The sequence below is a fragment of the Elephas maximus genome, chromosome 5, assembly GCF_024166365.1.
Source record: "Elephas maximus indicus isolate mEleMax1 chromosome 5, mEleMax1 primary haplotype, whole genome shotgun sequence".
Taxonomy (NCBI): Eukaryota; Metazoa; Chordata; class Mammalia; order Proboscidea; family Elephantidae; genus Elephas; species Elephas maximus.
The window spans coordinates 73,397,815-73,425,532 of record NC_064823.1 but is presented as its reverse complement, the minus strand read 5'-3'; the positions used below and the strand labels follow the sequence as shown (position 1 = coordinate 73,425,532).

General features: G+C 37.0%; 3 protein-coding genes across 12 annotated transcripts in view; 1 reads left to right on the top strand and 2 right to left on the bottom strand.

The window, feature by feature from the left end:
- Window positions 1–470, bottom strand: part of SEC31A (SEC31 homolog A, COPII coat complex component) — a 95,118-nt gene extending 94,648 nt beyond the window's left edge. For both annotated transcript variants that reach the window (XM_049885835.1, XM_049885834.1), the window contains exon 1: window positions 56–470. The gene's annotated coding sequence lies outside the window, so the exon portion shown is untranslated. The remainder of the gene's footprint in view (window positions 1–55) is intronic.
- THAP9 (THAP domain containing 9) lies at window positions 388–18,890 on the top strand. 5 transcript variants are annotated; one of them, XR_007517640.1, is made up of 6 exons: window positions 388–574; window positions 6,419–6,614; window positions 9,535–9,838; window positions 10,849–10,999; window positions 12,608–12,750; window positions 12,977–13,062. XR_007517640.1 is itself a non-coding variant. In XM_049885858.1 (5 exons), the coding sequence occupies exons 1-5, from the start codon at window positions 489–491 to the stop codon at window positions 14,952–14,954; spliced, it is 2,715 nt and encodes a 904-aa protein (XP_049741815.1). In that variant the 5' UTR covers window positions 388–488; the 3' UTR covers window positions 14,955–18,889. The 5 variants fall into 5 exon arrangements, 4 of the variants coding, with proteins under 4 accessions (XP_049741815.1, XP_049741816.1, XP_049741818.1 ...); XM_049885858.1 differs by lacking the exon at window positions 12,608–12,750 and having other exon boundaries at window positions 12,977–18,889; XM_049885859.1 differs by lacking the exon at window positions 12,608–12,750 and having other exon boundaries at window positions 388–568; window positions 12,977–18,888.
- Window positions 18,891–20,303: 1,413 nt separating this feature from the next.
- LIN54 (lin-54 DREAM MuvB core complex component) overlaps window positions 20,304–27,718 on the bottom strand; it is an 88,216-nt gene continuing 80,801 nt past the window's right edge. For all 5 annotated transcript variants that reach the window (XM_049885863.1, XM_049885866.1, XM_049885862.1 and 2 more), the window contains exons 12-13: window positions 24,730–24,932; window positions 20,304–22,574 (exon numbers count right to left, since the gene is read on the bottom strand). In XM_049885863.1, the coding sequence (XP_049741820.1) occupies window positions 22,373–22,574; window positions 24,730–24,932 (405 nt within the window). In that variant the 3' untranslated portion in view covers window positions 20,304–22,372. The remainder of the gene's footprint in view (window positions 22,575–24,729; window positions 24,933–27,718) is intronic.

Here is a 27,718-nt window from a genome sequence, read left to right as displayed (position 1 = left end):
CCCCCTCATCCCCCTTCCTCCCCTCATATCCTCCTGCCAGATTTAAAGCTCGCACCCGGGGACTCATCAGCATGGTCCTGGATTCGCTTCCATTTATGCCCTGACTCTCCGCTTCGCATTCTCAGCTTCAGCTTTATATGCGGCCTGATGGCAACGGATCGAGCCAAGGTGGGTGAAGCCACGAAGAAAAGAACCATGTTCCAAGAAATCCCACAAAACACCCTCGAAAAAGCAGGTATGAACGGCCTTTCCGTTTTAAAGCCCCTGGCCTTTCCGATTGGCTGCTGCGGCACGACGTAGCCAACGATTGGCCGCGGAGTCTAACGCAGCGCCCGCGGAGAGGAAGCGGGGGGGGGGGGGTCCCGTGCCTCGAAGGCCCGCCTTTCTGTATAAATAAAGGTCGTAGTCGCCGAGTAAACAGGCGGAGCTAAATTTATTGTGGTTCATGCTGTTCCGGCAACTACGACAGGGGAGCCCGACGTAGCAAGATGACCCGAAGCTGTTCTGCAGTGGGCTGCAGCACCCGCGACACCGTGCTGAGCAGGGAGCGCGGCCTCTCCTTCCACCAGTGCGTGTGAGAGCAGCCTCCGAACAGTCTTAACTCCCAGCAGCGCTAGCTGGGGAGTAGGCCACGGTGGGGCGGAGCCGGGGAGTGCGTCGCGCCGTCGACGTGACGTGTCGCGATGTGCGTAGTGTGAGGCGGGGGCCGAGAACTTTGAGAGAAAGTTTTCTCTGTCGCTTGTTGTTTCCCTCCAAATTTCTAGTTTTTCTCGTTGTTTCCAGCTTGCCTCACGGCTTCCCTAGTGGCTTTTAAAGAGAACTATTCTTAAAATAATGAAAGGATTCCTGCCTTCTTTCGAGTTCTTATTTAAAGTGAGGAGAGAAAAAGGAAGGGAGTTTGGGAGAACTGTTGAAGGAGGGCGTTACCATCCCAATATAGCGTCGTGAGCATGAGCACAGACCGGAGTTTCCACGAGTACTGCCTGGCGTTGCACGTTGTTCAGCAGCGTTAGTCGAACTTTGTAAGGCCGGTCACGTTCTAGGTGGATCACATCACAGCAAGGAAGTTTTTTTTTGGATAAAGCGTGGGGCAAAATTTCATACCAATGTAATTGGAACACAGATGGATGGTACAGACTGCCATAACCAAAACCCCATTGATGTTGAATCCATAGCGACTCTAAAAGGCAGTGAAACTGTCTTAGGGTTTCCAAGGAGGGCCTGGTGGATTGGACAGCCGGCCTTTTGGTTAGCAGCTGTAGCTCTTAACCACTACACCACTAGGGTTTCGCAGACTGGTATAAGCAAAACCCCATTGCTGTCGAGTCAATTCTGACTCATAGCAACCCTATAGGACAGAGTACAACTGCACGATAGAGTTTCCAAGGAGCGCTTGATGGATTCAAACTGCTGATCTTTTGATTAGCAGCCATGGCACTTAACCACTATGCCACCGCTATTTCCACAGACTAGTACAGGTGGTTGAAATCATGTTCAAGGCACAATGAGAAGTAGAGAAGTGGGTAAACAGATCCTCACTCAAGGGAAGAAATCTACTTCAAAAAGAGATAGCCTATTCAAAGGTGGGGCCCTGGTGACAATGTTTTAAGAGCTCAGCTGCTAACCAAAATGGTTGGCAGTTTGAATCCAGCCTCTCCTTGGAAACCCTATGGGGAGAACAACTCTGTCCTATAGGGTCGTTTTGAGTCGGAATTGACTCTACAGCAACAGGTTTGTTTTTTTTTGGTTTGTAGACTGTACAATTAACGAAAACTCATCTATAGCCAAGAAGGTCCCTGTGTGGCACGAATAGTTTGCACTCGACTATTAACCATTTGGTTAGCAGCTGAGCTCTTAACCGCTGTACCACCAGGGTCCCACATTTGAATAGACTACCTCTATCACTTTAGGAGGAATAGCATGGAGAAGTGTAAAGAGATGGAGAGTACAGATAATGTACAAGAGTGAAAAGGTACCTTGGGGACAAAAAAAAATAACCAGGTGAAGGAGTCTTCACTCTATAGTCACTTTTTTATTTAAATAGGGCTGATTCTTCCACCTAAGTTGTTATGACTATATCCTTTCCTATCTTCTCTGGGACTTTCTTCCCATCAATTAATTCTCTTATTTTAAACTGCTCTTTCTACTAGTTACTTGCTTAAAGCTAGTAAGCATGCTCACTTTAGTCCCCTGAGTGTGCACCTCTACAGTACTCTACCATTCTCCCTCCCTTTATAGGCAGCATCCTAAAACCAAGAGTATACACTACTTCCTTGCCTTCCATTGACTTTTCAACCTTCTGTAGCTAGATGTCTGGCACCACAGCTCCAATGAAACAGCAGGGACAGAGGGTCCTATGTGATCTGGCTAAATTTAATGGGCATATGCATCTGAACTAAAGGCTCAGCAAAAAGGTAATATGGGAAGGAGAGAATTTACTCACCCTTGTGATCTTGGGGTTCTCTTTGTAAAAAATTTGAGTACATGTCCCTGTTACATGTATAGTGAAGTCAGTTCTGTGTGCTAATATGCATTGTAAAATACAAAATTAAAGGATGGGGTAAAATTAGTAAATTCTGATATTCTCTTCCAATCTCAGTAGATGCTTCGGTGGCCACTGACCTAAAGGATGGATCCAAAGCTAATTAGCATTCAAGACCTTTTGTGATCGGGTCTGTAGCTACCTCTCCAGGCCATCTCTAACCTCTCTGCTACCTCTGTACTCCTTTCAGCCACAACATACCGTCTGCCCTGCCCTCCCAGCCTCATCTTCCTCGATTACGTTTTTGGTTTCTTTCACGCCCCTGTAGTTCATTGCTAGGTAGGCTTCTCAGTGGCACTCTTAGCTTCACCCTTGGCCTCAGCTGCTTTTGCTGGGCTTTGCCCCAATCCTTTGCTTGATGGTTTTACTGGTTCTATTTTATAATAGTGGATAAAACAATTTAAATATCCCTGTCTTTGAAAGTACTTTAAACTTTCAGTAGTTTGTCAGTGGCCTTCTTTCTTTAGAAGACTCTCACCTGTCATGTTGCTTGACCTCATTGCTCTTAAGCATCCACATTAACCTCTTTTTAAATGCTTTATAAGCCAGTAATATTCAAGGCATTATTTCGTCCCTCTGTTTTTGCATCTGCTTTGAATGGCCTCTGTCTGCATGGCAGTGGCATCATTGGGGGGCTGCGGACCACACCGGTGATACTGTCAGAGGGGGTGCCACCAAAATGACTGTCTATAAGTTTTTTGTGCTGTGTTTCAGCAGAAATTTATTATTTTTTATTAAAATATCCCTGTAGTTAGTTATAACAATGGAAACATTTTCAAACCCAGCTTACATGTATCAATAAACTCTGTGCTAACTTACTTTTTGAACCTTCTAACGTGCTCCAGTCAGAGCTATCATCATTACACAATTACAATGATGCTTTAAATTACTTCACTTCATCTGCAAATGCCATAAGCAGTGTTGTTTTCATTGCTGCCAGTGTTTTTATTGTCCTGATTTTGTTTTAGCTATAATAAAGGAACCCTGGTGGTGCAGTGGTTAAATAAACCAAAAGGTCGGTAGTTTGAAGTCACCAGCAGCTCAGCAGGAGAAAGATGTGGCAGTCTGCTTCTGCAGAGATTTATAGCTTGGAAACCCAGTGGGGTCACTATGGGTTGTAATAGACTCGATGGCAGTAGGTTTGGTTTTTGGTTAGCTATATTATTGTAATTAGTATTTGTGAACCTATATCAATAACTTTTTTAAGAATTAAATAGTAATTAAATGAAAAAAGGAGTGATAATATAGAAATTACAATTTACAAGTAACATTAGTACAAAAAACATTACTAAGGGTTCTGTATGGTCTGGTAGAGGAAGAAGGCCATCATGGGGGTTGGGGGGGTATTGACACCATGAATTACTGCACTGAACGATAGCAGCCCTAGTGACGCCACTGTTGCATGGCAAGCTCCTATGGCCCCTTCAACTCTAGCTCTGATATGATCTCTGAAGCCTTCTCCGAAGTTCCCCAGTGCCATCACCAGAGCTGTGAAAAAAGTAGTAAGGACATACATAGGTAAGGGGCTCTGGTGAAGAGAATGAATCAAAAATGACTCAAAGGTGCAAAGGAGAATGAAGAACACCAAAGACAAGAGGTAATTATGAGCCCAAGAGACAGAAGGGGCCACATAAATCAGAGACTACATCAGCCTGAGATCAGAATTAGATGGTGCCCAGCTAGAACCTATGACTGCCCTGACAGGGAACACAACAGAGAATCCCTGAGGGAGGAAGGAGAGCAGTGGGATGCAGACCTCAGATTGTCTTAAAAAGACCAGACTTAATGGTCTGACTGAGACTAGAAGGACCTCGGAGGTCATGGCCCCCAGACCTTCTGTTAGCCCAAGACTGGAACCATTCCCAAAGCCAACTCTTCAGACAGGTATCGGACTGGACTATAAGATAGAAATTGATACTGGTGAGGAGTGAGCTTCTTGGCTCAAGTAGACACATGAGACTATGTGGGCCACTCTTGTCTGAAGGGGAGATGAGAAAGCAGAGGGGGACAGAAGCTGGCTGAATGGACATGGGGAATAGAGGGTAGAGAGAAGGAGTGTGCTGTCTCATTGGGGGAGAGTCACTAGGAGTACATAGCAAGGTGTATATAACTTTTTGTATGAGAGACTGACTTGATTTGTAAACTTTCAAATAAAAAAATGACTCAAAGGTATAGAAACATTGGTGCCCTGTTAAAACCATAAATGTCTATATGCAAAGGGGAGATTGGCAAGTTAAAAATTAAAGTGACCTTTTAGTTCATTCCTTTTGTTGGTGTCAGTAACAAGATTAAGAAAATTAATTTCACATACAAATATATGCATGATAATTTGGAGTATTTTTTTTTGCCTGAATTGTCATAATGGATTTTATTTTTAAACATTTAATTATGAAAAGTTTCAAACACACTAACAGGCCAACAATAATATATAACAAACACCTGTATACCCACCACTAGGATTAAGCAGATGTTAACATTTTGCCTTATTTCAGATTTATTTTTCCTTTAGAACAGAGCTAAGTTACAGGTATAGTTAAAGCCTCACTCTTCAGTCCTTTCTCTTCCTCTCCAGAGGTATCCACTGTAGAAGAAGTTTTGTTAGCCATTTTCCTGGGAAGTATTTTATGTACAAAGAGCCAAAGGTAAATTCTTGCTGGTAATGTAAAAAGGTATAATCAATAGGAAAAGGAAAATATATTCTAGTACAGTGAAATCCAACTATTATTGTGCATATGAGATGATTGGTTTGGGATTTTTCTTCTGCCAGAGGTGGCTTTATAGTAGAGACATGAATTCCAATTTTAACGAGCTATTTTTTTTTTTTTTTTTACTGGTTGGTTTTTGTTTTATTTACTGGTTGGATATTTACTTGTGTCTTTCCTGGTTTCATCTTGTTTAAGAGGATAAAAACCTGCCATGCAGTTTTTTTTTTTTTTTTTTAAGACTAATACCAAGTCTTTATAACATATATATAACAGAAGGTAAATGCTTTAAAAGTCATATCAGTTTATTATTACAGATTTAATTTTATCCAGAACTCAAAATTAGTCAAACTGGTTAGAATGCAGTATTTCCCAACTTTTTTCAAGTCATTTTACACATAGAAAATATTTGTTTAGTACTTGAGGGCAAACTGACAAAGCTGTTTGGGGCTGGCTAGAAGTAACTACTTCAGGAGTTCCAGGTGTTCCAGACCACCCTATAGGCTGAGATCAATTGCTGTACTCACCAGGCATACATACCAGTGGGGAGGCTGGTATGTAGAACTTGGTGGACTGCAGATTTTTGATGGCTCTTGCATGGTTAGAGTCCAGCCCACATTTAAGGAGTGAGTAATTCAACTCCAACTCTTAAAAGGAGTATCAAAGAATTTGTAGATGTGTGTTAAAATCACTACCAAACCCAGTGCCGTCAAGTCGATTCCGACTCATAGCGACCCTATAGGACAGAGTAGAACTGCCCCATAGAGTTTCCAAGGAGCGCCTGGTGGATTCAAACTGCTGACCCTTTGGTTAGTAGCCGTAGCACTTAACCACTATGCCACCAGAGTTTCCACAATCACTACAGGAAAGGAAAATACCACACATGTTTTTTAACCAGTTAAATTGGAGCAGATTTTTCTGTTAAGTGTAAGCCGTGAAGACAGAATGTGGTAGGACATATGAGAATTGCCCCCATACAAACTGAAACAGACAAGATCACATAGATAGTGAATCTTTGGGATAAAAAATTAAAGAGCTTATAAAAATGAAATCAGATAAGTAAATTCACCTGGCTGGACTTTCCGTATAAAACAGTTAAGTAATAAATGGGATCATATAACAAATATTACTAGACTATTTTCATGTTAATAGAACTTTAATATGATTGTTATAGATTTCCAACTGATACCATACAGCGCTCAAAATGGATCAGGGCTGTTAATCGTGTGGACCCCAGAAGCAAAAAGATTTGGATCCCGGGACCAGGTGCTATACTGTGTTCCAAACATTTTCAAGAAAGTGACTTTGAGGCATATGGCATGAGAAGAAAGTTGAAGAAAGGAGCTGTGCCTTCTGTTTCTCTATACAAGGTATAATAGGTGAAAACAAAGCTAAATTTCACAGAACTTTTAAAAAAGTATACACATTATAGCTAGAATTTTAGAGTAAAAAAAAAGTCTTAAATTCAATATTAGATTTAAAATGCTTAGAGAAAAGTTTAAGTTTATATGTAATATTAGAATTCTGCTTTGAACCTTAAAAAAAAAGATATATAAATGCAAATCATTTGTCTACAATGAATGGATATACATAGCCTTAGAATTCAGGCTTTTGTTAAGTCCAAGAGAACGGTGGTAATTGAAATTATCTACACTTTTGGGGGGGCTCTTTGCAATAATGTTACTGATCACGACCAAAAATGTAATTACTAGCATTGATACAGAAAGAAGTACATAGAAATAGGAGACTTTTTATAAGGTGGTCACCAGTATTGGTGTTACATTTCTGTGTTTCTTTTGATTGTTTTTATTCTTTCACTCCTTAGCCACAAAGCTGGTTCCTGGCTTAATTGCTTTCTGTACAGTCTACAATAATCATCTAACTGTTCAATCCTGACGCTAGCCTCATCTTCCTCTTACTTGTTGGAGTTTCCTTCCTTCGTTATTGTTTTATGTCATTCCCCTATTCATAAGTATATATATAAAAAAAAAAATACTCAGAGTGACCCTATAGGACAGAGTAGAACTGCCCCATAGAGTTTCCAAGGAGCACCTGGCAGATTCAAACTGCTGACCCTTTGATTAACAGCCATAGCATTTAGCCACTATACCACCAGGGTTTCCTCAGAAGTATATAGTTGGTGTCAAATTCAAACTCTTAATTAGACATTTCAAATGCTTCCTATTAATTGATTTGTAGATTTCTAACTGCCTTTTTGAACCACATATATTTGCCTGTTGGCACAATGGTTAAGAGCTATAGCTGCTAACCAAAAGGTCAGCAGTTCAAATCTACCAGCTGTTCCTTGGAAAACCTATAGGGCAGTTCTGCTCTTCCCATAGGGTTGCTATGAGTTGGAATCAACTCAGCAGCAGTTTTTTTTTTTTAATATTTACCTGCTGTATGTGTGATAAGAAATCCCTGGGTGGTGTAAATTGTTAACACACTCATCTGCTAACTGAAAACTTGGAGGTTCAAGTCCACTGAGGTGCCTTGGAAGAAAGGCCTGGCAATCTACTTCTGAAAAATCAGCCAACTGAAAACCCAAAGGATCACAGTTCTACTTTGACACACATGGGGTTGCCATGAGTTGGAATCGACTCTATGGCAACTGTTTTATTTGTGATAAATTGACCCGATTTTGGCCATCCGAGGCACAACCATTGGTCTCTGTTTGCCTGGAGCAACAAGGGAGGAGAGTCAGAAATAGGAGGAAATGGAATGTGTGAATGACTGCCTCCATTGCAGACCAGAAGAACTGGATGGTGCCCAGCTACCATTACTGGACATTTTGATCAAAGATTCTGAAGAAGAATCCTAATCAAAAAGGGGGAAATAGAGAACAGAATTTCAAATTCTCGTTGAATCCAGACCTTATGAAGTCATGGAGGCTGGATGAAATCCTGAAACTATTGCTCTGAGATAATCTTTAAACCTTAAACAAAAAATATCCTCTGAAGTCGTCTTAAAACCAAACAATCGGTTAGCTTAACTAGTAAAGAATGTCTGCCTCGAGCATTATGCTCTTTTAAGATCTATCTATATGGGAGCAAATTAACAAAAGCAACTTGAAAGATTAGATAGGAAACTTAGGGGGCGGTGAGTTTACGTTAATGGGGGAGGAACAGTTTGGAAAAGGAGGGTAAGAATGGTCGCACAACTTGAAGCGTAATCAGTGTCATTGAATTGTACATGTAGAAACTGTTGAATTGGTGTACTGCTGTGAATATTCTTGGCAACAACAAAAAAAATATGTAAAAAAATTGACCTGCTTTCATGCTTTTGTATAAATCAGTAATAAGCGAAAAATACCAAACCTGTTGCCATCAAGTTGATTCCAACTTGGCAACCCCATGTGTTACAAAGTAGAACTGCTCCATAGGGTTTTCTTGGCTGTAATCTTTATATAAGCAGATTGCCACACCTTCTGCAGTGCTGCCAGGTGGGTGGGTTCAAACTGCCAACCTTTAGGTTAGTAGTCAAGCACATACCATTTTCACTACTCAGGGACCCCAAATCAGTAATTTATTGAGACATATTATGATTTGGCCATTGTACTAGGAGATTTACATAAATTACTTTATTCTCAAAACATGCGTGTATTAGCCACAATTTACTGAAGAGGAGACAAGGGGTTATCGAGGTTAAATGACAGCTAACAAGTGATGGAGCTGGGACTTAAAGCAGGTCAGTCTTAATTCCAAAGCCTGTGTGCTTTCCACTATGCTTTCTTCTTTAGCGCAAATAACCATCCCCTACATTATATCATGTTATTGCTCCTTCAAAACTTATTTCTATGAAGCCTTCCCAAATTAACACCACCTTTTTCTAGTTAAGGAGCCCTGGTGGTGCAGTGGTTAAAGAGCTCAGCTGCTAATTGAAAGGTCATTGGTTTGAACTCACCAGCCACTCTGCAGGAGGAACATGCGGCAGTCTGCTTCTGCCTTGGAAACCCTATATGCGGCAGTTCTACTCTATCTTATAGGGCCACTGTGAGTCAGAATTGATTCCACAGCAGTGGGTTTGGGGCTTTCTTTTTTTTTTTCCTATTTAATCATTTCAGAAACTTTTCAGCAGCATGTTAATATTTCTGCATAGGTACAATAAAATCTCTTTACTTGCATTGTTCTATAGATAATACTTTTAAAAAAAAAATTCAGACATTATGATCTTTTCTTTCATAACTCTCCACAGTAGCCAGGTGAGTGTATTGCATTCACTGGTATTTTTTATAGCTGATCAATTTTGTGATATTTATAAAATAACCTTAATTCTATATTTCTGGCATAGGTCCCTCAAGCTGCACACCTGAAAGGTAAAGCAAGACAGAAAATTTTAAGACAGCCACTTCCAGATAATTCTGACGAGGTTACTACTGAGGACCATAACTATAGTTTAAGGAGACCCTTGACGGTAGGTGCAGAAAGACTGGCCGAAGTGCAGCAGATGTTACAGGTGTCCAAAAAAAGACTTATTTCTGTCAAAAACTACAGGATGATAAAGAAGAGAAAGGGTTTGCAATTAATTGATGCACTTGTAGAAGAGAAACTACTTTCTGAAGAAACAGAGTGTCTGCTACGAGCACAGTTTTCAGGTATTTTTCCCAAAAACTTGTAAAACTTACAAAATGCTCTTTATTTTTCTCTAATAGCATTAAATGTTTACTTTGTTATTGCCTATGAAAATATGCTTTTAGCTGGAAAATATAAAGTCTCAGTAGCATAAACAAGAAAAAAAAGTAATAACCTAAAGCCTTTTATATTTTATAGTTTTCCAATTATAAAAGAAATATACTTATTTTAGGAAAAGCAAAAAAATATGTAAATCATAAAAATAACCCATAATCCCACCACCCAGAGATGAGATCATATGGTTTACACAATATTTTCACTCTTTATAGTAGCACTTACCCATGCTACTACAAATTCTTTATCAACAGTTATAACAGCTACGTAATTTATTACCAAAATGTTTTTGCAATGGAGTTTATAGTTTATCAAATTCCTCTGAGCTTGGAAATTGTAGGAGTCTATGAATTTTTTTTTTTTAATATTCTATAGAGTAGATATAAAAATCTATTGGAAAAATACTACCCAGTCCTCTTTGTGAACCAGGATATTTGAAGAGAGGAAACATGAATTGCCAACTTATGTTTTAATGAAAGCAGTAGAGATCTTGGACTTATTTTAGAAAAGTTACATCATGTTACTAGAAAGACGTAGATATCTCCAAAGGAGAAGAAAATTTTTTCAAAGAGGAGTCTAGAAGGAATAAATAGGGTCTCACTACAAACAGTTATTTCATTTTATTCCCTTTTCCTCAAAAAATTTCTACCTAGTCTGCCAGTGGATAGTAAAACATAGTGATTCAAGGTGAACCTTTTCTTTTCCCTATCTCTAGTGACACGATTCAAAGTGAATAGGGTAAATTGGTCAAGAGGCCCTAAAATTGGACAGTAATCTCTGAACAAGTTAAAATGTGAATTTTATTTACATTTGAATTTTGATTCCCAGTGTATTTTGTATCCAAATGCTATGACCTTTACCTGAAAATATTACTATACGTATTTTTTATCACCAAGAATAAATAAATTTATTTCAACAGATTTTAAGTGGGAGTTGTATAACTGGAGTGAAACAGCCGAGTACTCCACAGAAATGAAACAATTTGCAGGTACACTCTACTTGTGCAGTAGCAAAGTCTACGATTACGTAAGAAAGATTCTTAAACTACCTCATTCTTCCATCCTCAGAACGTAAGTGGGTTGTTTTACTGAATTTTATATATATGGTTATTAATATTCACACTATCACTTATGAGTGCATTTCCTTCTAAAAAATTCTAGATGGTATTTGCATATTATTACAACAGTGATATTTTCACTGACAAAAACGACATGTAGTCTGACAAATTTTTTGTGTTTTCCAGATGTTAGAAACATTCTGGTAGGAAAATTTGAAACCTGAAATATTGTAATTTCTAGTACACTTCAGTGGAGCCCTGGTGGCTGTTAACCAAAAGGTCAGCAGTTTGAATCCACCATGCTCCTTGGAAACCCTATGGGGCAAGTTCTGCTCTGCCCTATAGGGTCACTATGAGTTGGAGTCGACTTGATGGCAACGGGTTTGGGTTTTTTTTTTTAAGTACACTTTGGTAGTTTTAATATTTGACTATTCTGAAAAATTTAGAATAATTTTGGGTTGATACTATTGTTCTGAGACATAGCATAGGAATCTGCATTTTTAGTAAGCACCACAATTGATGCAGTTGACACAAGGTCCCTGTGTGGCACAGTTTGTGCTGGACTCCTAACCTAAAGGTTGGCGGTTTGAACCCATCCAGTGGTACCACAGGAGAAAAGGGCTGGCTATCTGCTTCCATTAAGATTATAGCCAAGAAAATCCTATGAAGCAGTTTTACTCTGCAACACATAGGGTCGCCATATAAGTTTAATTCTCTTAATTTTTACTGTTTTCTATCATTGATTTTATAAACTCCTTTTTTAAAAAATGTTGAAGATTTTCCACCATACACTATATAACAATAATACTACTAATAAAAAATTTAGAAGTAAAAGGGGAAAAAAAATCACCCATTGTTCCTTTATATTGTACATAAAAAATTATTAGCATTTACGGTATTTCCTTTCGGTCTTTGTTCTGTGCTTAAATTTATTAGTTTTTACATAGTTGTGATCTTTTGTATATACATTTTTAACCTGCCTTTTATGACTATAATATAAGACTTTTTAACCATGTTATTATGACCTCTTTACAAACAAGTTTTAATGGCTGGCTTTCTCCATCTATTGGACATTTATATTGTTTTGATTTTTTTCACTGTAGTTACTATTTTGTATAATAATGAAATGAACATTTATATATAAAGCTTACTCAGTCTTTTCCATAATATGGTATTACCAGTCAGGCTAGGTATTATACTTATTTATAAATGTCCACCTTCTGCTGAGCCAGAGAAATTCTTTTTTAAATTATTCTTTCCCCATTTTTCTTAATATATAAGCACCATGTAATTTTTGGAGCCCTGGTTAAGAGCTATGGCTGCTAACAAAAGGTGAGTAGTTTGAATCCATCAGCAGCTCCTTGGAAATCCTATGGGGCAGTTCTGCTCTGTCCTGTGGGGTCACTGAGTCAGAATTGCCTTGACGACAGTGGCCTTTTTTTTGTTTGTTTTATAAATTGTTCTCATACTCCTCCCTCCTCCTTTCCCATAGCTTCAAAAGCCTTTTTGTATACCAAATAATAGATACTATGTTGATATTTTCTCCTTCTACCTCCCCGCCCCCACTTTTCAGTTGGGGGAGATGATGGCTAATTGGTAGACTTCTTGCCTTCTGTGCCAGAGACCTGGATTTGATTGCCAGCCAGCGTACCTCATGCACAGCCAGCACCCATCTGTCAGTGGAGGCTTTCATGTTGCTGTGATGCTGAACAGGTTTCAGTGGAGCTTCCAGACTAGGACAGACTAGGAGGAAGTTATTTTGTGGTAAATTAGACTCTTAAAATACTACTTTGTTTTTTGTTAAAACACTACTAAGTTTCTTTAATATCTTACTATTTCATCGTGACCATATGCATGTATCTTGAAAATGTCTATAGAATTTGGCTACATATCTGGGTTTATATCCAGAGATTTGAGGCTACCATTTAAGATATTTTCCCTCTTTTTATTACTTCATTTGAGTTTATTTTTCACTTTTCATATTTTCCAGTTGGTTATCCAAGTGCAAACCCAGTCCAGGTTTCAACAGCAACGTTTTTTCTTTTCTTCAACAAAGAGTAGAGAATGGATACCAAATGTATCAGTATTGTTCACTGATAATAAAGGGTATCTCCCTTAAGCAACAACTTCAGTGGGACCCCAGCAGTCACCATTTGCAAGGATTTATGGACTTTGGTCTTGGCAAACTTGATGCTGATGAAACACCCCTGGCCTCAGAAACTGTTCTGTTAATGGCAGTGGGTATTTTTGGTCACTGGAGAACACCTCTTGGTTATTTTTTTGTAAACAGGGCATCTGGCTATTTGCAGGCTCAGCTGCTTCGTCTGACTATCGGCAAACTGAGTGACATAGGCATCACAGTGCTGGCTGTTACATCTGATGCTACAGCTCACAGTGTTCAGATGGCAAAAGCATTGGGGATACATATCGATGGAGACAACATCAAGTGTACATTTCAACATCCTTCATCATCTGGTCAACAGATTGCATACTTTTTTGATTCTTGCCACTTGCTTAAATTAATAAGAAACGCGTTTCAGCATTTTCAGAGTATCCAGTTCATTAATGGCACAGCACATTGGCAGCACCTTGTGGACTTAGTAGCACTAGAGGAACAGGAATTATCAAGTATGGAAAGAATACCAAGTGCACTTCCAAATTTGAAAAATCATGTACTAAAAATGAATTGTGCTGCCCAAATCTTCAGTGAGAGTGTAGCCAGCGCGTTAGAATGTTTGCTGTCAATAGGCTTGCCTCCTTTTCAGAACTGTATTGGTACCATCCATTTTTTACGCTTAATTAACAATCTGTTTGATGTTTTTAATAGTAGAAACCGTTACGGAAAGGAACTTAAGGGACCGTTACTGCCTGAAACTTACAGTAAGATTAATCACGTGTTAATTGAGGCCAAGACTATTTTTGTTACTTTATCTGATACTAACAATAATCAAATAATAAAAGGTAAACGAAAATTAGGATTCCTGGGATTTTTGCTTAATGCTGAGAGCTTAAAATGGCTCTACCAAAGTTATGTTTTCACAAAGGTCATGCCTTTTCCATATCTTCTGACTTACAAATTCAGTCAGGATCATCTGGAATTATTTCTAAGGGTGCTTAAACAGGTATTAGTAACCAGTTCGAGCCCTACCTGCATGGCATTCCAGAAAGCTTACCATCATTTGGAGACCAGATACAGATTTCAAGATGAAGTTTTCCAAAATGAAGTAAGCATCCTCGACATTTCAATTGCCCGGAGGACAGACTTGGCCCTTTGGACAGTTCAGCATCAGTATGGTGGCAGCGTTATAAATGCTCTTTTTCAGAAGGAGGACATTAGCCAAGACTGGTCGAGTTGTTCACTGAGTGAGGCACTACTAGACCTGTCAGATCACAGGCGAAATCTCACCTATTGTGCTGGCTATATTGCTAATAAGTTATCGGCTCTTTTAACCTGTGAGGATTGTATTGCGGCACTGTATGCATCAGATGCCAAAGCCTTTAAAATTGGATCACTGTTATGTGTTAAGAAGAGGCATGGTTTGCATTTTCCTTCAGAAAGTCTGTGTCGGGTCATAGATATTTGTGAGCGAGTTCTAAGAACCCATTCAAGAATAGCAGTTTATGAAATAGTTCCTAAAATGAGGGACTTGTATCTTCAGCAGAAGATATTATGTGAGCTTTCTGGGCATATTTATCTTTTTGTAGATTTAGATGAGCATCTCTTTGATGGAGAAGTGTTTGCCATCAACCACTTTGTAAAGTTGCTAAAGGATATAATAATTTGTTTCTTAAGTATCAGAGCTAAAGCCATACCTCAGCATCCTTTAAAACACCACTCAGAAAGAATTGAAATGAAAACTTTATCAAAGGAACACTTGTCATCTTTTCAAGATTACAAATACTCAAGTTTTACCAAAACCAATAAATTCAGGCATTTGCCAAGTAACAATGGTTATCCATTCAAATGAGAGTCCTAAAATATATTAAAAAATTTTATTAAGAGTAATTGGTCAACATGGTTTCATTTTTAAAAGTTCATCTTACCATTATTTTATAAACTGACCACTGTGCAGGCGGCAAGTTTGTGATTCTGTCTCATTAGAATTTCTTAATTATGCATCTCATAAAATCTGCCCATACTTTGGTATGGCTTACAGCATTTTAGAGTTACCCATTGAAGAAAGCGTTAAGTCAGTAGGAGCAGACTATATGCAACAGGTGCTATCTTTGAATTCACTACTCTAAGACTGAGTAGTATGACTGGACCTACTTTTAACTTAGTCTACTTTAAAAACCAGGGAGAATAACAGTAACTAAGAGTGGCCAAAATATCTACTTCTTTTATAAATATGTTGTACACACTAAAAGAGCTTTGATTCATGGGTCTTAAGAATTTTGACTGAACACCTATAAAACCTTGAATATATTTTTTACTTAAATATAAAAATTAAGTTCTGGTTTTAAAATTCAGCTAGAGCAAAATATGAAATGCCACAAAAATCTCCTTACCAGTACCCCAAAATACAGAAGCAATCAAACTTTGTCAGGCCCAAAGTAAGCACATGAGCCATCAGATTGTTCCCTGTGCTGCAGGCAAGCTGGGGAAAGCATTCTGGGAAGGACATAGGTGACATATGATTTTCATAATCCATCATCCTTGAACTTTGAAAATATTGTTTTCAGTAATAGGGTTGATACTCACTTTACTCCTGTTGGAAAAGCTCAATGCTCTTTAGAGAATGGGGAGAAGCCTTTATTTCAACTTCTGCTCTTGCTGAAGTCTACTTGTGTTTGCAGGGAGGCTAAAATAACGAAGCATTTTCAATACTGAATGAATAATGGGACTTCATAGCATGTGTTAAACTGGAAAGAGATAGTCAATGAAGGCAATGGATATAAAATTTTTTTCTTAATTATATAATGGGTTTTCCATAAATTTAGGAGAAGCTTAAATAATAAAAGATGGAAACAGTTTTCTCCATTCTCTCACCCAGATCTGAAAAGATAATAGAAAAATATATAGGTGCATGTACTTTCACAAATAAGGGTACTTTAATGGATAAAAGAAAGAACGGCACATTATTCACCTGTGTATATAAAACATCTACTCTGTCCCTGAAGGACTTCACAAAGTACACTTAATCCTAATGTGAAATCTTAAAATTGCAAAAGATTAATGATTAGGTAAAAATTGAGATTTATCATCAGAATTCCCCTTAAAAAGTATATATTGGTATTCTCTTTATTCTACCTCAAATCAAGGCTTAAGCTTTGAAATGTAACCCCTGGTGTAGTGCATTTTATATAAGAGCTATTCCTGAGATGTCTGAATATTGCTTTTTGTTTGCAGATAGAATGAACTTAGATGTACCAGGATAAATCTTATTTAAAGGAAGCCTGTTTGTAAAAATCCCCCTTAATTTATTGTTTATATAAATCCAAACTTTGTACCTAATATGTATTTAAAACTAGGTAAGTATCTGTGGTGTCTGTCTTTGATGTTATATTAGACTAATGTACTAATAGTATTCTGTATTTTCAGAAATTAGTGTTTGCATTATTTCAGTGCTGGATAAAATGGAGCATACAGATGTTGAATATTTCTATCACTGCCTTTAGCACAATTAAGTATTCTTACCCTTGTGAAAGGGTCCCAAGTTTGATATCATGTTTACTTGATATGATATGCTTTATAATGAAAGAATTTTTCTATAAATTATTCATATTTGATTAGGGCAATTCAGCTATGATTTCTACTTTGCATTTTTCTTTGCTCTTTTCAGAGGAAGCAGACATTCCCCCCGAAATGTATTCATCCTACTTTTCAACAAATGGTGCTAGGACAACTGGATAGCCATATGCAAAAGAATGAAGTTGGACCCCTACCTTACACCACATATAATTAACTCAAAATAGATCAAAGACATAAGTGTAAACACTAAAACTATAAAACTCTTAGAAGAAAACAGTAAATCTTCGTGACTTAAATTACATAATACTTTCTTAGATATGACAAAAGAAAACAGATAAATTGGACTTCCTGAAAATTAAAAATTGTTGCACTTCAAAGGACACTATCAAAAAAAAGACAACCCACCCACAAAAAACGAGAAAATTTTACAAATCATATATCTGACAAGGGACTTGTATCTAGAACATAACAAGAATTCCTGTAACTTCCTGAGGGACTGAATTACTGAGCTGAGGGCTGGGGACCATGGTCTCGGGGAACATATGGCTCAACTGGCGAAACACAGTTTGTAAAGACAATTTCTACATGCTACTTTGGTGAGCAGCGTCTGGGGTCTTAAAAGCCTGTGAGCTGCCATCTGAGATACTCCACTGGTCCCACCCCACCTGGAGCAAGGCAGAATGAAGAAGACCACAGATAGAAGGGAAAGATTAGTCCAAAGGACTAATGGACCACAACTACCACAGCCTCCACCAGACTGAGTACAGCACAACTAGATGGTGCCCAGCTACCACCACTGACTGCTCTGACAGGGATCATAATAGAGGGTCCTGGACAGAGCTGGAAAAAAACGTAGAACAAAATTCTAACTCACCAAAAAAAAGAACAGACCTACTGGTCTGACAGAGACTGGAGAAACTCTGAGAGTATGGCCCCTGGACACCTTTTTAACTCAGTACTGAAGTCACTTCTGAGGTCCACCCTTTAGCCAAAGATTAGACAGGGCAGTAAAACAAAACGAGACTAAATGGGCACACCAGTCCAGGGGCAAGGACAAGGCAGGAAAGGACAGGAAAGCTGGTAATGGGGAACCCAATGTCAAGGAGGAGAGAATGTTGACGTGGGGTTGGCAACCACAACTAATTTGCTCTGTAAACCTTCATCTAAAGCACACACACAAAAAATCCATATAACTCAATAATAAAAAGACAACACGATTAAAAAATGGGCAAAGGATCTGAATAGACATTTCTAAGATTACAAATGGCCAATAAACATGTTTATGTTCAACATCATCAGCCATCATCATAGTAACCCTACAGGACAGAGTAGAAGTGCCCCTTAGGGCTTCCAAGGAGTGGCTGATAGATGGCAACTGCTGACCTTTTGATTAGCACTGAGCTCTTAACCACTGTGCCACCAGGCTCCGAGCCATCAAGGAAATGCAAATCAAAATCACAATGAGATACCACTTCACACTTACAAGAATGGATATAATTTTTAAAAAAGGAAAAAAATGTCAAGAATGTGGAGAAATTGGAACTCCCGAACACTGCTAGTAGGAATGTAAAATGGTGCAGATACTTTGGAAAACAGCCTGGCAGTTCCTCAAAATATTAAACATAGAGTTGCAGCATTATTCATAATAGCCAAAAAGTGGAAAAAACCCAAATGTCCATCAACTGATGAATGGATAAATAAAATGTGGTATACCCAGATAATCGAGTCATATGGTAGGTATATGTTTGACTTTATAACTGCCAAACTGTCCAAAGTGACTACCATTTTGCATTCCAACCAGCAATGTATGAAAGTTCCAGTTGTCCTACTTCTTCCTCAACACTTAGTATTTTTAGGTCTTGAAATCCAGTGGGAGTCCTCCAACTTTGTTCTCTAAAAAAAATTTGGCTATTGTAGTTGTTTTACCTTTTCATATAAATTTTTAAATAGCTTGCTGGGATTTCATTGAGATTGTGCTCGATCTATATATAGATCAATGTGAGGAAAGCTGCATCTTAATAGTGAGGTTTCTAATTCATGGACATATACCTCTCCATTCTTTCAGGTTGTCTTTGAATTTTTTTTTTTTCCCCATCAGTGTTTTGTACTTTTAGCATACAGACCTTGTATACATTTTTGTTAGATTTCATGTTTTTTGGTGCTATTGTAAATGGTAATTTAAAATTTTTTCAGTTTCTAAATGTTTATTGCTAGTATGGGAAAACAGAATTGGTTTTTTGCATACTAATCGTGCTAAACTCACTTATTAGTTCTAATAGCTGTTCTTAGATTCTTTGGTTTTTCTACATAGGCGAGCATATCATCTGCAAATAGAGATAGTTTTATTAATTTCCAGTCTATGGGCCTCCCTGTTGCCTTATTGAACTGTTTCAGAACTCCAATATATCCTTGATTGCAGGTGGTGAGAGACTTCCTTGCCTTGTTCCCAATCTTAAGGGGAAAGCACTCTTTCACCAAAGAAGCTGTAGGCTTTTTTGTAGACAGTCTTTATCAGGTTAACAATCCCTTCTATTCTTAAAGTTGCTGAGAGTTAAAAAAAATTTTTTTTTAATCATAAATGGGTGTCATATTTTGTCAGGTATTTCTTTTGCATTAAAATCTTTAAATATAATTTGCAAACCATAATATTCACCCTTTTAAAGTATTCGATTCAGGGTTTTTAGTATATTTGAAATGGTTTTCTGTATCTTTTGAGATCACATGGTTTTTCTTCTATTGTCTGTCACTCCAGTGAATTATACTAAGACTTTATAACTTTCATCCTATAAAATCACTTGGATCATAAGAAGCTCAAATTTGGTCTTTAATTGAGTCAAAGACAAAGGGCAATAGACAGATAATGGTAAAGCACGCATTCAAGAAGTGCTAACAAGAAAAAAAAGCCTTAAGTAATTTACACCGTAGGAAAGAACTTCGATAATACAGGTCTTGTTAGCTGATGGGCTTCTCTGCTTTGGATGGCTGCTCCAGAATTTCTATGTAGAATGCTTAAAAGAATGGAATATGATCAAAGGTAAGGCTGGGGTCCTGGTTTCAAGCTTCATGTGTAAAATAAATATTCAATTTCTTAGTTTTTGTGTTACAGAACAATAAAAATAGAAAACTTTTCTAGAAGTGTTTTTATTCACATTTTACATAAGACTGAAAAAATGTCAGTTGTCCATATAAATGGGAACACTAAAGCACTACTCACCATCACTACGCCCCAAGTCATCACCATCCCCAAAGTCGCTGCTCTGCTTGTTTTATTACCTGTAACATTAAGGTTCTGTTTCCTGTAGAGTCCAGAGATAAGATCTACAGGTTGCTTTTAGTTCTTGAGAGAAAGGGAACTAAGAAAGGTGCTCATCATAAGAACATCACACATTAAAAGAACAGTAGATTGAGCTTCTGCCCTTATAAGAGGAAAAAAGAACGGAAGACATATATTCTTTTGAGACAATTTGTTAATGAGACTGAGCAAAATGACAGATTTTAATTGTTTGCTTTCTAAGATAATGTCAAATTTACTTGAAAATCCGATCTTTGAAAAGGTTTCTTGCATGTTAAATGTGGTGTATTAAACTAAAGAAAAAATGCAAAACCTTTTTTTTTTACAGAATAATATAAATGTTTATTTTCCTTATGATTTACTTTGCTGTCCTGTTATTACAATATAGAAAAGTGTATTCTTTGAATAGCTCTAGTAAATATAAATTTAATCTTTCTACTTTGGGATGTAAATAGAGCTAAAAAATTATATACCCAACCCCCCCCAATAGTCTTTTAAAATTGTTGAAGGTGGCTATTAATCTTGTTCAGCAATTTGATGCAAATGCCTAAATACAAAAAGAAGTTGTTTAGTAAGTACTGCACAGGAAGGGAAAAGGCTTATTATTTTAGATAGCTTCTTGAAAATCAGAAAAACTAGTAGCATTTGATTGCACCTTCAAATTTTTACAAGCAAAACATTGTCAAGCAATGCCATCATACATAATCTACAATTGTAATCCAAATTTCACAAACATTTTCTGCACACTGTATATAAATACACATCACAAAGGTGCAATTGGAATTAAACACAGAATATGTACAAAATGAACAAAGTTTAGGTTTAGACCAAAAAGGTATTGCAATCTTTTGAAAAATAACTTGATTAGATATTATTTTATCCTCTTACACTAATTTACATTTATACAAATTTTAATTAAACAACTAGATTGAGGTGCTAAGAATCTCTGTACTATCTACATTTAAAGTTACTGCACTATAATTTTGAAATCCAAATTTCAAAAGGAAGATAATGAATAACGGAATCCTCTTCTGAATTAATTTCTATTGTCTACACCTGTGTGTTCATATGAACATATATACACACTTAATACATACAATTATAGATTCCTTCTAGGAAATGTAATAATTATATACTAGTAATTACTAAGGATTAAGGTACCTAACAAAATGCCTGAATTCCAACATGGTTTTTTCTTGCCATAAAATCAAGAGTCCTATTACAGCAGGCTCTTAAATTCATAAAGCTTTTGAATTACTGAAAATGATTTAGGCTGTTTTAGAAATTATTTGTAAACACGCATACTTCAGCTTACCAAAGCACTGGTTAAAAATAATGCCATATTAAACTCTCTTTATAAAAAGAAATCCCACTACAATTTTGAAAGCTTTGTTAGGAGGCCCACTTCAGTAAATCACGTAAGAGTCACATACTGGTTTTGAAACCTCTTAATTCAAGTCTTTAAAGAGAACTTTTCTTATTGATGAAAAATCCTTCCCTAAATTCATCATCTCTTAGAACTTCAATATTCTTTATTTCTCCATCCAAGTCAAATTTTATACCTGATAATTATGTGAGATTCTATATTACACTATATAACAGTACGTTTACTTCTATTCAGATGCACCCTTCCATTTTAATAGTACCCAGTAATCACTGACAATTTATTATCATTTCAAATACATACCACCTCTCCGCAAGAAAATGGAGACAACCCAGAGCACTTGTTAGTCACTTATTATAGAAACATATTGCCCATCCTCTGAGACTTAGTTTACTATCCCATAACACTTTATGTTTTGTTAAAAACGAAATACTTTTTTATTTTAAAAGTGTGCCTATGGTTTACTTCCCCTTCTGACATTCCCAAAGTGGGACATTACTCCAGAATCATCCTTAAAAAGCTAATTTTTCTTAAAAAGTTGGTGCTTTTCTAAATACAAATTGTCAACTGAGTATGTTCATAGACATCCTATCTGCTTATAGTCTAGGTTTTGTACCAAAGAACTGGGTAGGACCAGTGTTCTTTGGCCGCTTCTACCAGAACAAAGTCATACAACGCCATACATTTTAAATCATATCATAATAATTTATAAATTTTGCTTTGTCAATAGAATCAGAATGATAGAACATCTAATTCTCAGAAAACCCAAGCAAATTAAAAATCTCTATAATACAATAAGGAAAAATTCAATTTAGAAGGGGTATAAGCAGATTTAACTAAGATTTAAAATGCAGTAATGTCTCATTTAAAATTACTCCTCTTTCAATATTATAATTTGAGGTCTCTTAAAACAAGGACTGAATTAACAATACAATAATTGTTAATCTTCCAGAAAATCAAGTGTCCCTGCACCTTAAATTTTCTGTACACTTCCATTTATCAGTCTTTTGTGCAAGAGTTAGCAATTCATGGCACAAGGGTCACTTTTTGCTTTTCCTGCAGAGTTGATGACGCTCATCAAACATCGTCCAAATTCCTCGAGTATCATCCGTTCAGCCGCTGCCTTTGATTTTCCCTTCTTGTCTGCCTGTTCTGCCTGGGCAAGAAGGCAATTACATGTGGCTTCAGCTACTTCCTTAGTTACAAACGTAAATGGCAATCTGAAAAGATTTTTGAGAGACAAAGAGAGAGAGATGATGATGACCGAGTAACAACAAAAGTGGACTTGACATTCACCTGGAAATTTCTACTGACACTTTCATGTTCATCAGTGTACTGAGCATCGCAGTTTGACAATGAGCACAAGCACATCCTGAAGAGCTTTAAAATGTTAGATTTGGTTTTATTATTGAACATATTTTAAAATATATTTATCAGGAAATACAGCATTTTACATAAAGCACATGAGTTATTACCCAGTCAAGGCTATTTAGTTAACCAAAAGATGTAATTCTACATGTAGACTAAAGTTGCTATAACTAAATTCCTCCCAACTCATGAATGGAAGCTGCATGAGGTAGTCTTTGTTTCAGTCACTGTTTCTCCTGGGCCTAGAATAGTGTCTGACACATAATGATATACATAAATATGTGTTGCATGAATGATACTGGGAACTGAAAGCATCATTTCTTTGGCAACACTGAAAATAAAGCACATACCATATTCCTACATATTGTCTATAAAAAAATATATATAAAAGAAAAAAATTTACATTGTTCCATCACAAAAAAAGGAAAACCACTGTTTGGGGATGCATACAGGGTTTCATTTATAAAGACCAGAACTATTGAGTATTAAATGAGAGCAATCTATATTGTAGCCAAGTCAAGCCTTAAAGTCTTCAAGGGATTAAATTAGGCAACCTAATCTAACTACTAACTCTACAACCTGTAAGTAAGCAAGTCACTGATATAAGTTAGCTGCAAGGCAGAATAAAGTCTGAAATCAAGATCCACTCTGACAAAAGAGGGTAGCTGAAGTTTCACACTGCCAAAGAAGGGCTTTAAATTAGAAAATATTCATATCATACTACAATATTATAATGTTACTATTACTATAAGATTGTATGAGTAATAACATTGTATAATGAAAGTGCCCATTATAAAATATTTGGAAACTACAGAAAAGTAGAAGAAAAGAAAAAAAAACTCAAGGTTTTTGTCACCAAGGAAATAGCTTGTTAACAACCTGGTATAACCTTTTTTATAGTGTTTCTATTACATATAGTTTTGATTATAGTGTATAATTTTCTATTCTTTTTCACTTTATAATAGCTTAAACATTTTTCCAAGTTGGAAAATTAATGGAAACATTTGATTAAATAATCTAATAGACTGTTATTAAAAGCAGATGTCCAGAAAGAATCCCTTGTTGTAACCCTCATTAAGGTGCTGCCCATTTGCCTTTAACTCATTCAAGGATGATTTGATGATTATAATCCAGCTTTAACAGTGCTTTAAAACTAATATCGGAAATATTTTATACAAATTAAGCCTACTTTTATAAGCACTGGGTCTTATTTCAACTTAGTATTTTAAATAATACATCATTTGCAAAGCTCATCCCACTTGATAATTCTTCAAATTAACCTCTAACAAACTTTCTAATAAAAGTCTAAGTAAGTCAACAAACTATGTAGCATCACGCCCTGCAAACACTGGGAAGACAGATGCTTTATTTCTCACAGGCACCTGGTAAGGATTATATGAAGACTAAGAAAACAAGCTCAGAGAGATGAAGCACTTGTCTAATTCACAAACCACTAAGTAGCACAAACAGCATTTTACCTTGGGTCTGCCTGACTTTAAAGCTCAAGCTTTTCCTACTCCGGAGTTCAGAAAGTCTAATGAAAGGCGTAGCAATAAAGGATTACAATAACACAATGTGTGAAAGTGATATAAAAAGTGCTACCAGAACACAAAAAATGGAACAGGAGGGAAGGGAAAAAGTGGCAAAATCTAAAATATGAGTAATGATACCACCAGAAAGAGGTATAAAAAATTCCGTTTTCTTGAGGGTTTGTCAAATTACACAATTACCTCAACTTACTAAGGAGAGATCCAATTAAATTAAGGCTCAAATGTGAACTAATGTATCACAGCATTTTACAATGGTGTAATATATCTGACAATGGTTTTTCTGTTACCTTTAAGTTCCTTTACAACAAGTAACTAAAGATGGAAAGAAAATGCAAAATTCAGGTTTGCATCAATCAAAAGCATTAATTCTATTTTGGCCAAAAAAAAAAAAAAGAAACATTACCAAAAATAAATATTCAAGCCACACTATAAAAAAGAGAAAAAAACATTGACTTACTTTCCTCCTCCACTATTCAAAGCTGGGGTAGGCCTCGTGAGCAAGTCCGAAATTTGAGAGGATAACTTAGTCTTTGCTGCTGTTTGTTGTTGTACCCTTACTTCCGCTGCATCTGCCAAGTGCATCAAAGTCTTTCTTTCTGGGCTTTCTTCAAAATTCTTACAACCAATACATTTGCATATTGAGGAACACATTATCTTTGCCTAAAAGATTTACAAAAGAAAGATTTCCAAATCAAAACCAAAAAACATGCTACTACAAGTAGGTTCCACCATCAGATCAACATACAATAGAATTAACTGATCAACTGACTTAAGATTAGATGGAAACACAAACACTGTATGGACTAACTGCTCATTTAGCTAGGTCAGATATTCTTAAGTCTGCGAGTGGCTGTCCAATGTCTGTGTTCAGGCCATTCTGTGTCAACTTTCCTTCCATTATGAATACAGATTTTCCTCCTGATAGAAATATCAATGTCCTTTATAAAGAATATGAATGATACATTAAAATATTAAAAAATAAGGGTCATCAAGAATCCAAACACCTCAATCAAACCACCATTAGCATGTTGGTGACCTCCATTTAAGTTCACATTAAAGGATTTCAAAAATGGTATTTTTATTATGGGTAACTCCCTTCCTGTACTCCCTCTCCTGGATTCTCCAATCCCTTCAATAATCCACATAAAACCAGTGTGTCTTTCATATAAAAATATGTATATTTATGCAAAAACAGACCTAAATATACACATAAAACCGAAAAACCAAAGCCAGTGCCATTGAGATAAAAACTCGCAAATACAGAATTCCTTTTTTTTTTTTCTTCAGTTTTACAAAAATGAGATCATCATTATAACCACTTTTCTACATCTTGCTTTCCTCACAATGAACATGTCTTGAAATCCTTCCCAGCTGTCTGGCATAAAATCGCCAGAAACAATTCTATTTAATGGCGGGGTATTAATTCCCGTTATGGATGTACCATATTTTATTTGGGAATTCATCCCCCTATTGACGGGCATTCAATGTTTCCAGTTCTTGGGTACCAAAAAAAAAAAAAAATTGCAGAAAAATAATTTTCATATATATTACCCCACTGCCATTGAGTCGACTCCAACTCATAGCAACCCTACAGGACAGAGCAGAATTGTTCCATAGGGTTTCCAAGGCTGTAATCTTTACTGAAGTAGACTGCTCTTTCTCCTGCAGAACAACTGGTGGGGTCAAAATGCCAACATTTTGGTTAGCAGCTGACTACTTAACCATTGTGTGACCAGACCTCCCTTTTGTATATATACATTAGTACTTTCATTTCTATGCAATAGACTTTAGAATTGGGCTTACTGGTCAAAGGGTACATGTCCTTTCCTTCTATATGGCCTAGCAAGAAAATAAAATGGACCATATTATGAACACATTTGCCCTGCTCCTTTCTTAAAATACACAAATCATTTACCATGGGAATAAACGGATATACATTTTGGGTTATTTGGGTTACTGTGAGCCAGTCTGGGAACTAACTCAAGCAACACTTAGTAAGAATCTACTAATGACAAGAGAAAATCCCTGACCTCAGAAAGGAAAAAGACAGATTAATAATTTGTATTAAGAATTAGAAGCCATAATAAAGGTACTAAAAATATCTAAAATTTTTAAATCTAAACTTACAATGACAACGCTAGTCTCTGGGTTGCTATGAGTCAGAATCGACTTGACAGTGATGGGATGGGAGTCTCTGGGTAGGGAGCCCTTGTGGCACAGTGGTTAAGCACTCAGCTGCCACTAAAGGTTGGCAGTTCGAACCCACCAGCCGCTCTGCAGGAGAAAGATGTGGCAATCGGCTTCCATAAAGATTTACAGCCTTAGAAACCCTATGAGGGAAGTTCTATTCTGTCCTACAGGATTGCTATGAGTCGGAATTGACTCGATGGCAAATGGGTTTGATTTGAATTGGTTTTTGGTCTCTGGGTAGGAGCACTGGTAGTTAATCACTGCATGAGGTTAGAGGATCAAACCCACCAGCTCACTCCGTGGGAGAAAGATTTGGCAGTCTGAGTTGGTTCCAACTCATAGAAGAACAAAACACTTCCCAGTCTTATTCCATCACAATTGTTGCTATGTTTGAACCCACTGTTGCAGCTACTATGTAAATCCCTCTCCAGTGTTTTCTGCCCTGACCCTCTACATTACCAAGCACAATGTCCTTCTCCAGAGATTGGTCCCTCCTCATAACATATTCAAAGTATGTAAGACAAAGTCTCGCCATCCTTGCTTCTAATGAATATTCTGGTAGTGCTTCTTACACGACAGATTTGTTTGTTCTTCTGGCAGTCCATGGTATATTCAATATTCTTCACCAACACCATAATTCAAACACATCAATTCGTCAGTCTTCCTTAGTCACTGCCCCGCTTTCGCATGCATGAGGCGACTGAAAATACCATGACTTGGGTCAGATGCACCTTAGTCCTCAAAGTGACATCTTTGCTTTCAACACTTTAAAGAGGTCTTTTGCAGCAGATTTGCCCAATGCAATATGTCGTTTGATTTCTTGACTGATGCTTCCATGAGCACTGATTGTGGATCCAAGTAAAATGAAATCCTTGATAACTTCAATATTTTCTCTGTTTATCATGATATTGCTTATTGGTCCAGTTGTGAGGATTTTTGTTTTATGTTGAGCTGTAATCTACGTTAAAGACTGTAGTCTTTGATCATCAGTAAGTGCTTCAAGTCCTCTTCACTTTCAGCAAGCAAAGTTGTGCCATCTGCATATTGCAGGCTGTTAATGTGTCTTCTTCTAATCCTAATGACGTGTTCTTTTTCATGTAGTCCAACTTCTTGGATTATTTGCTCAGCATAAATATTGAATAAGTATGGAGAAAGGATGCAACCCTGATGCACATCTTTCCTCACTTTAAACCATGCAGTATCCCTTTGTTCTGTTCGAACAACTGCCTTTGGTCTAGGTACAGGTTCCACGTGAC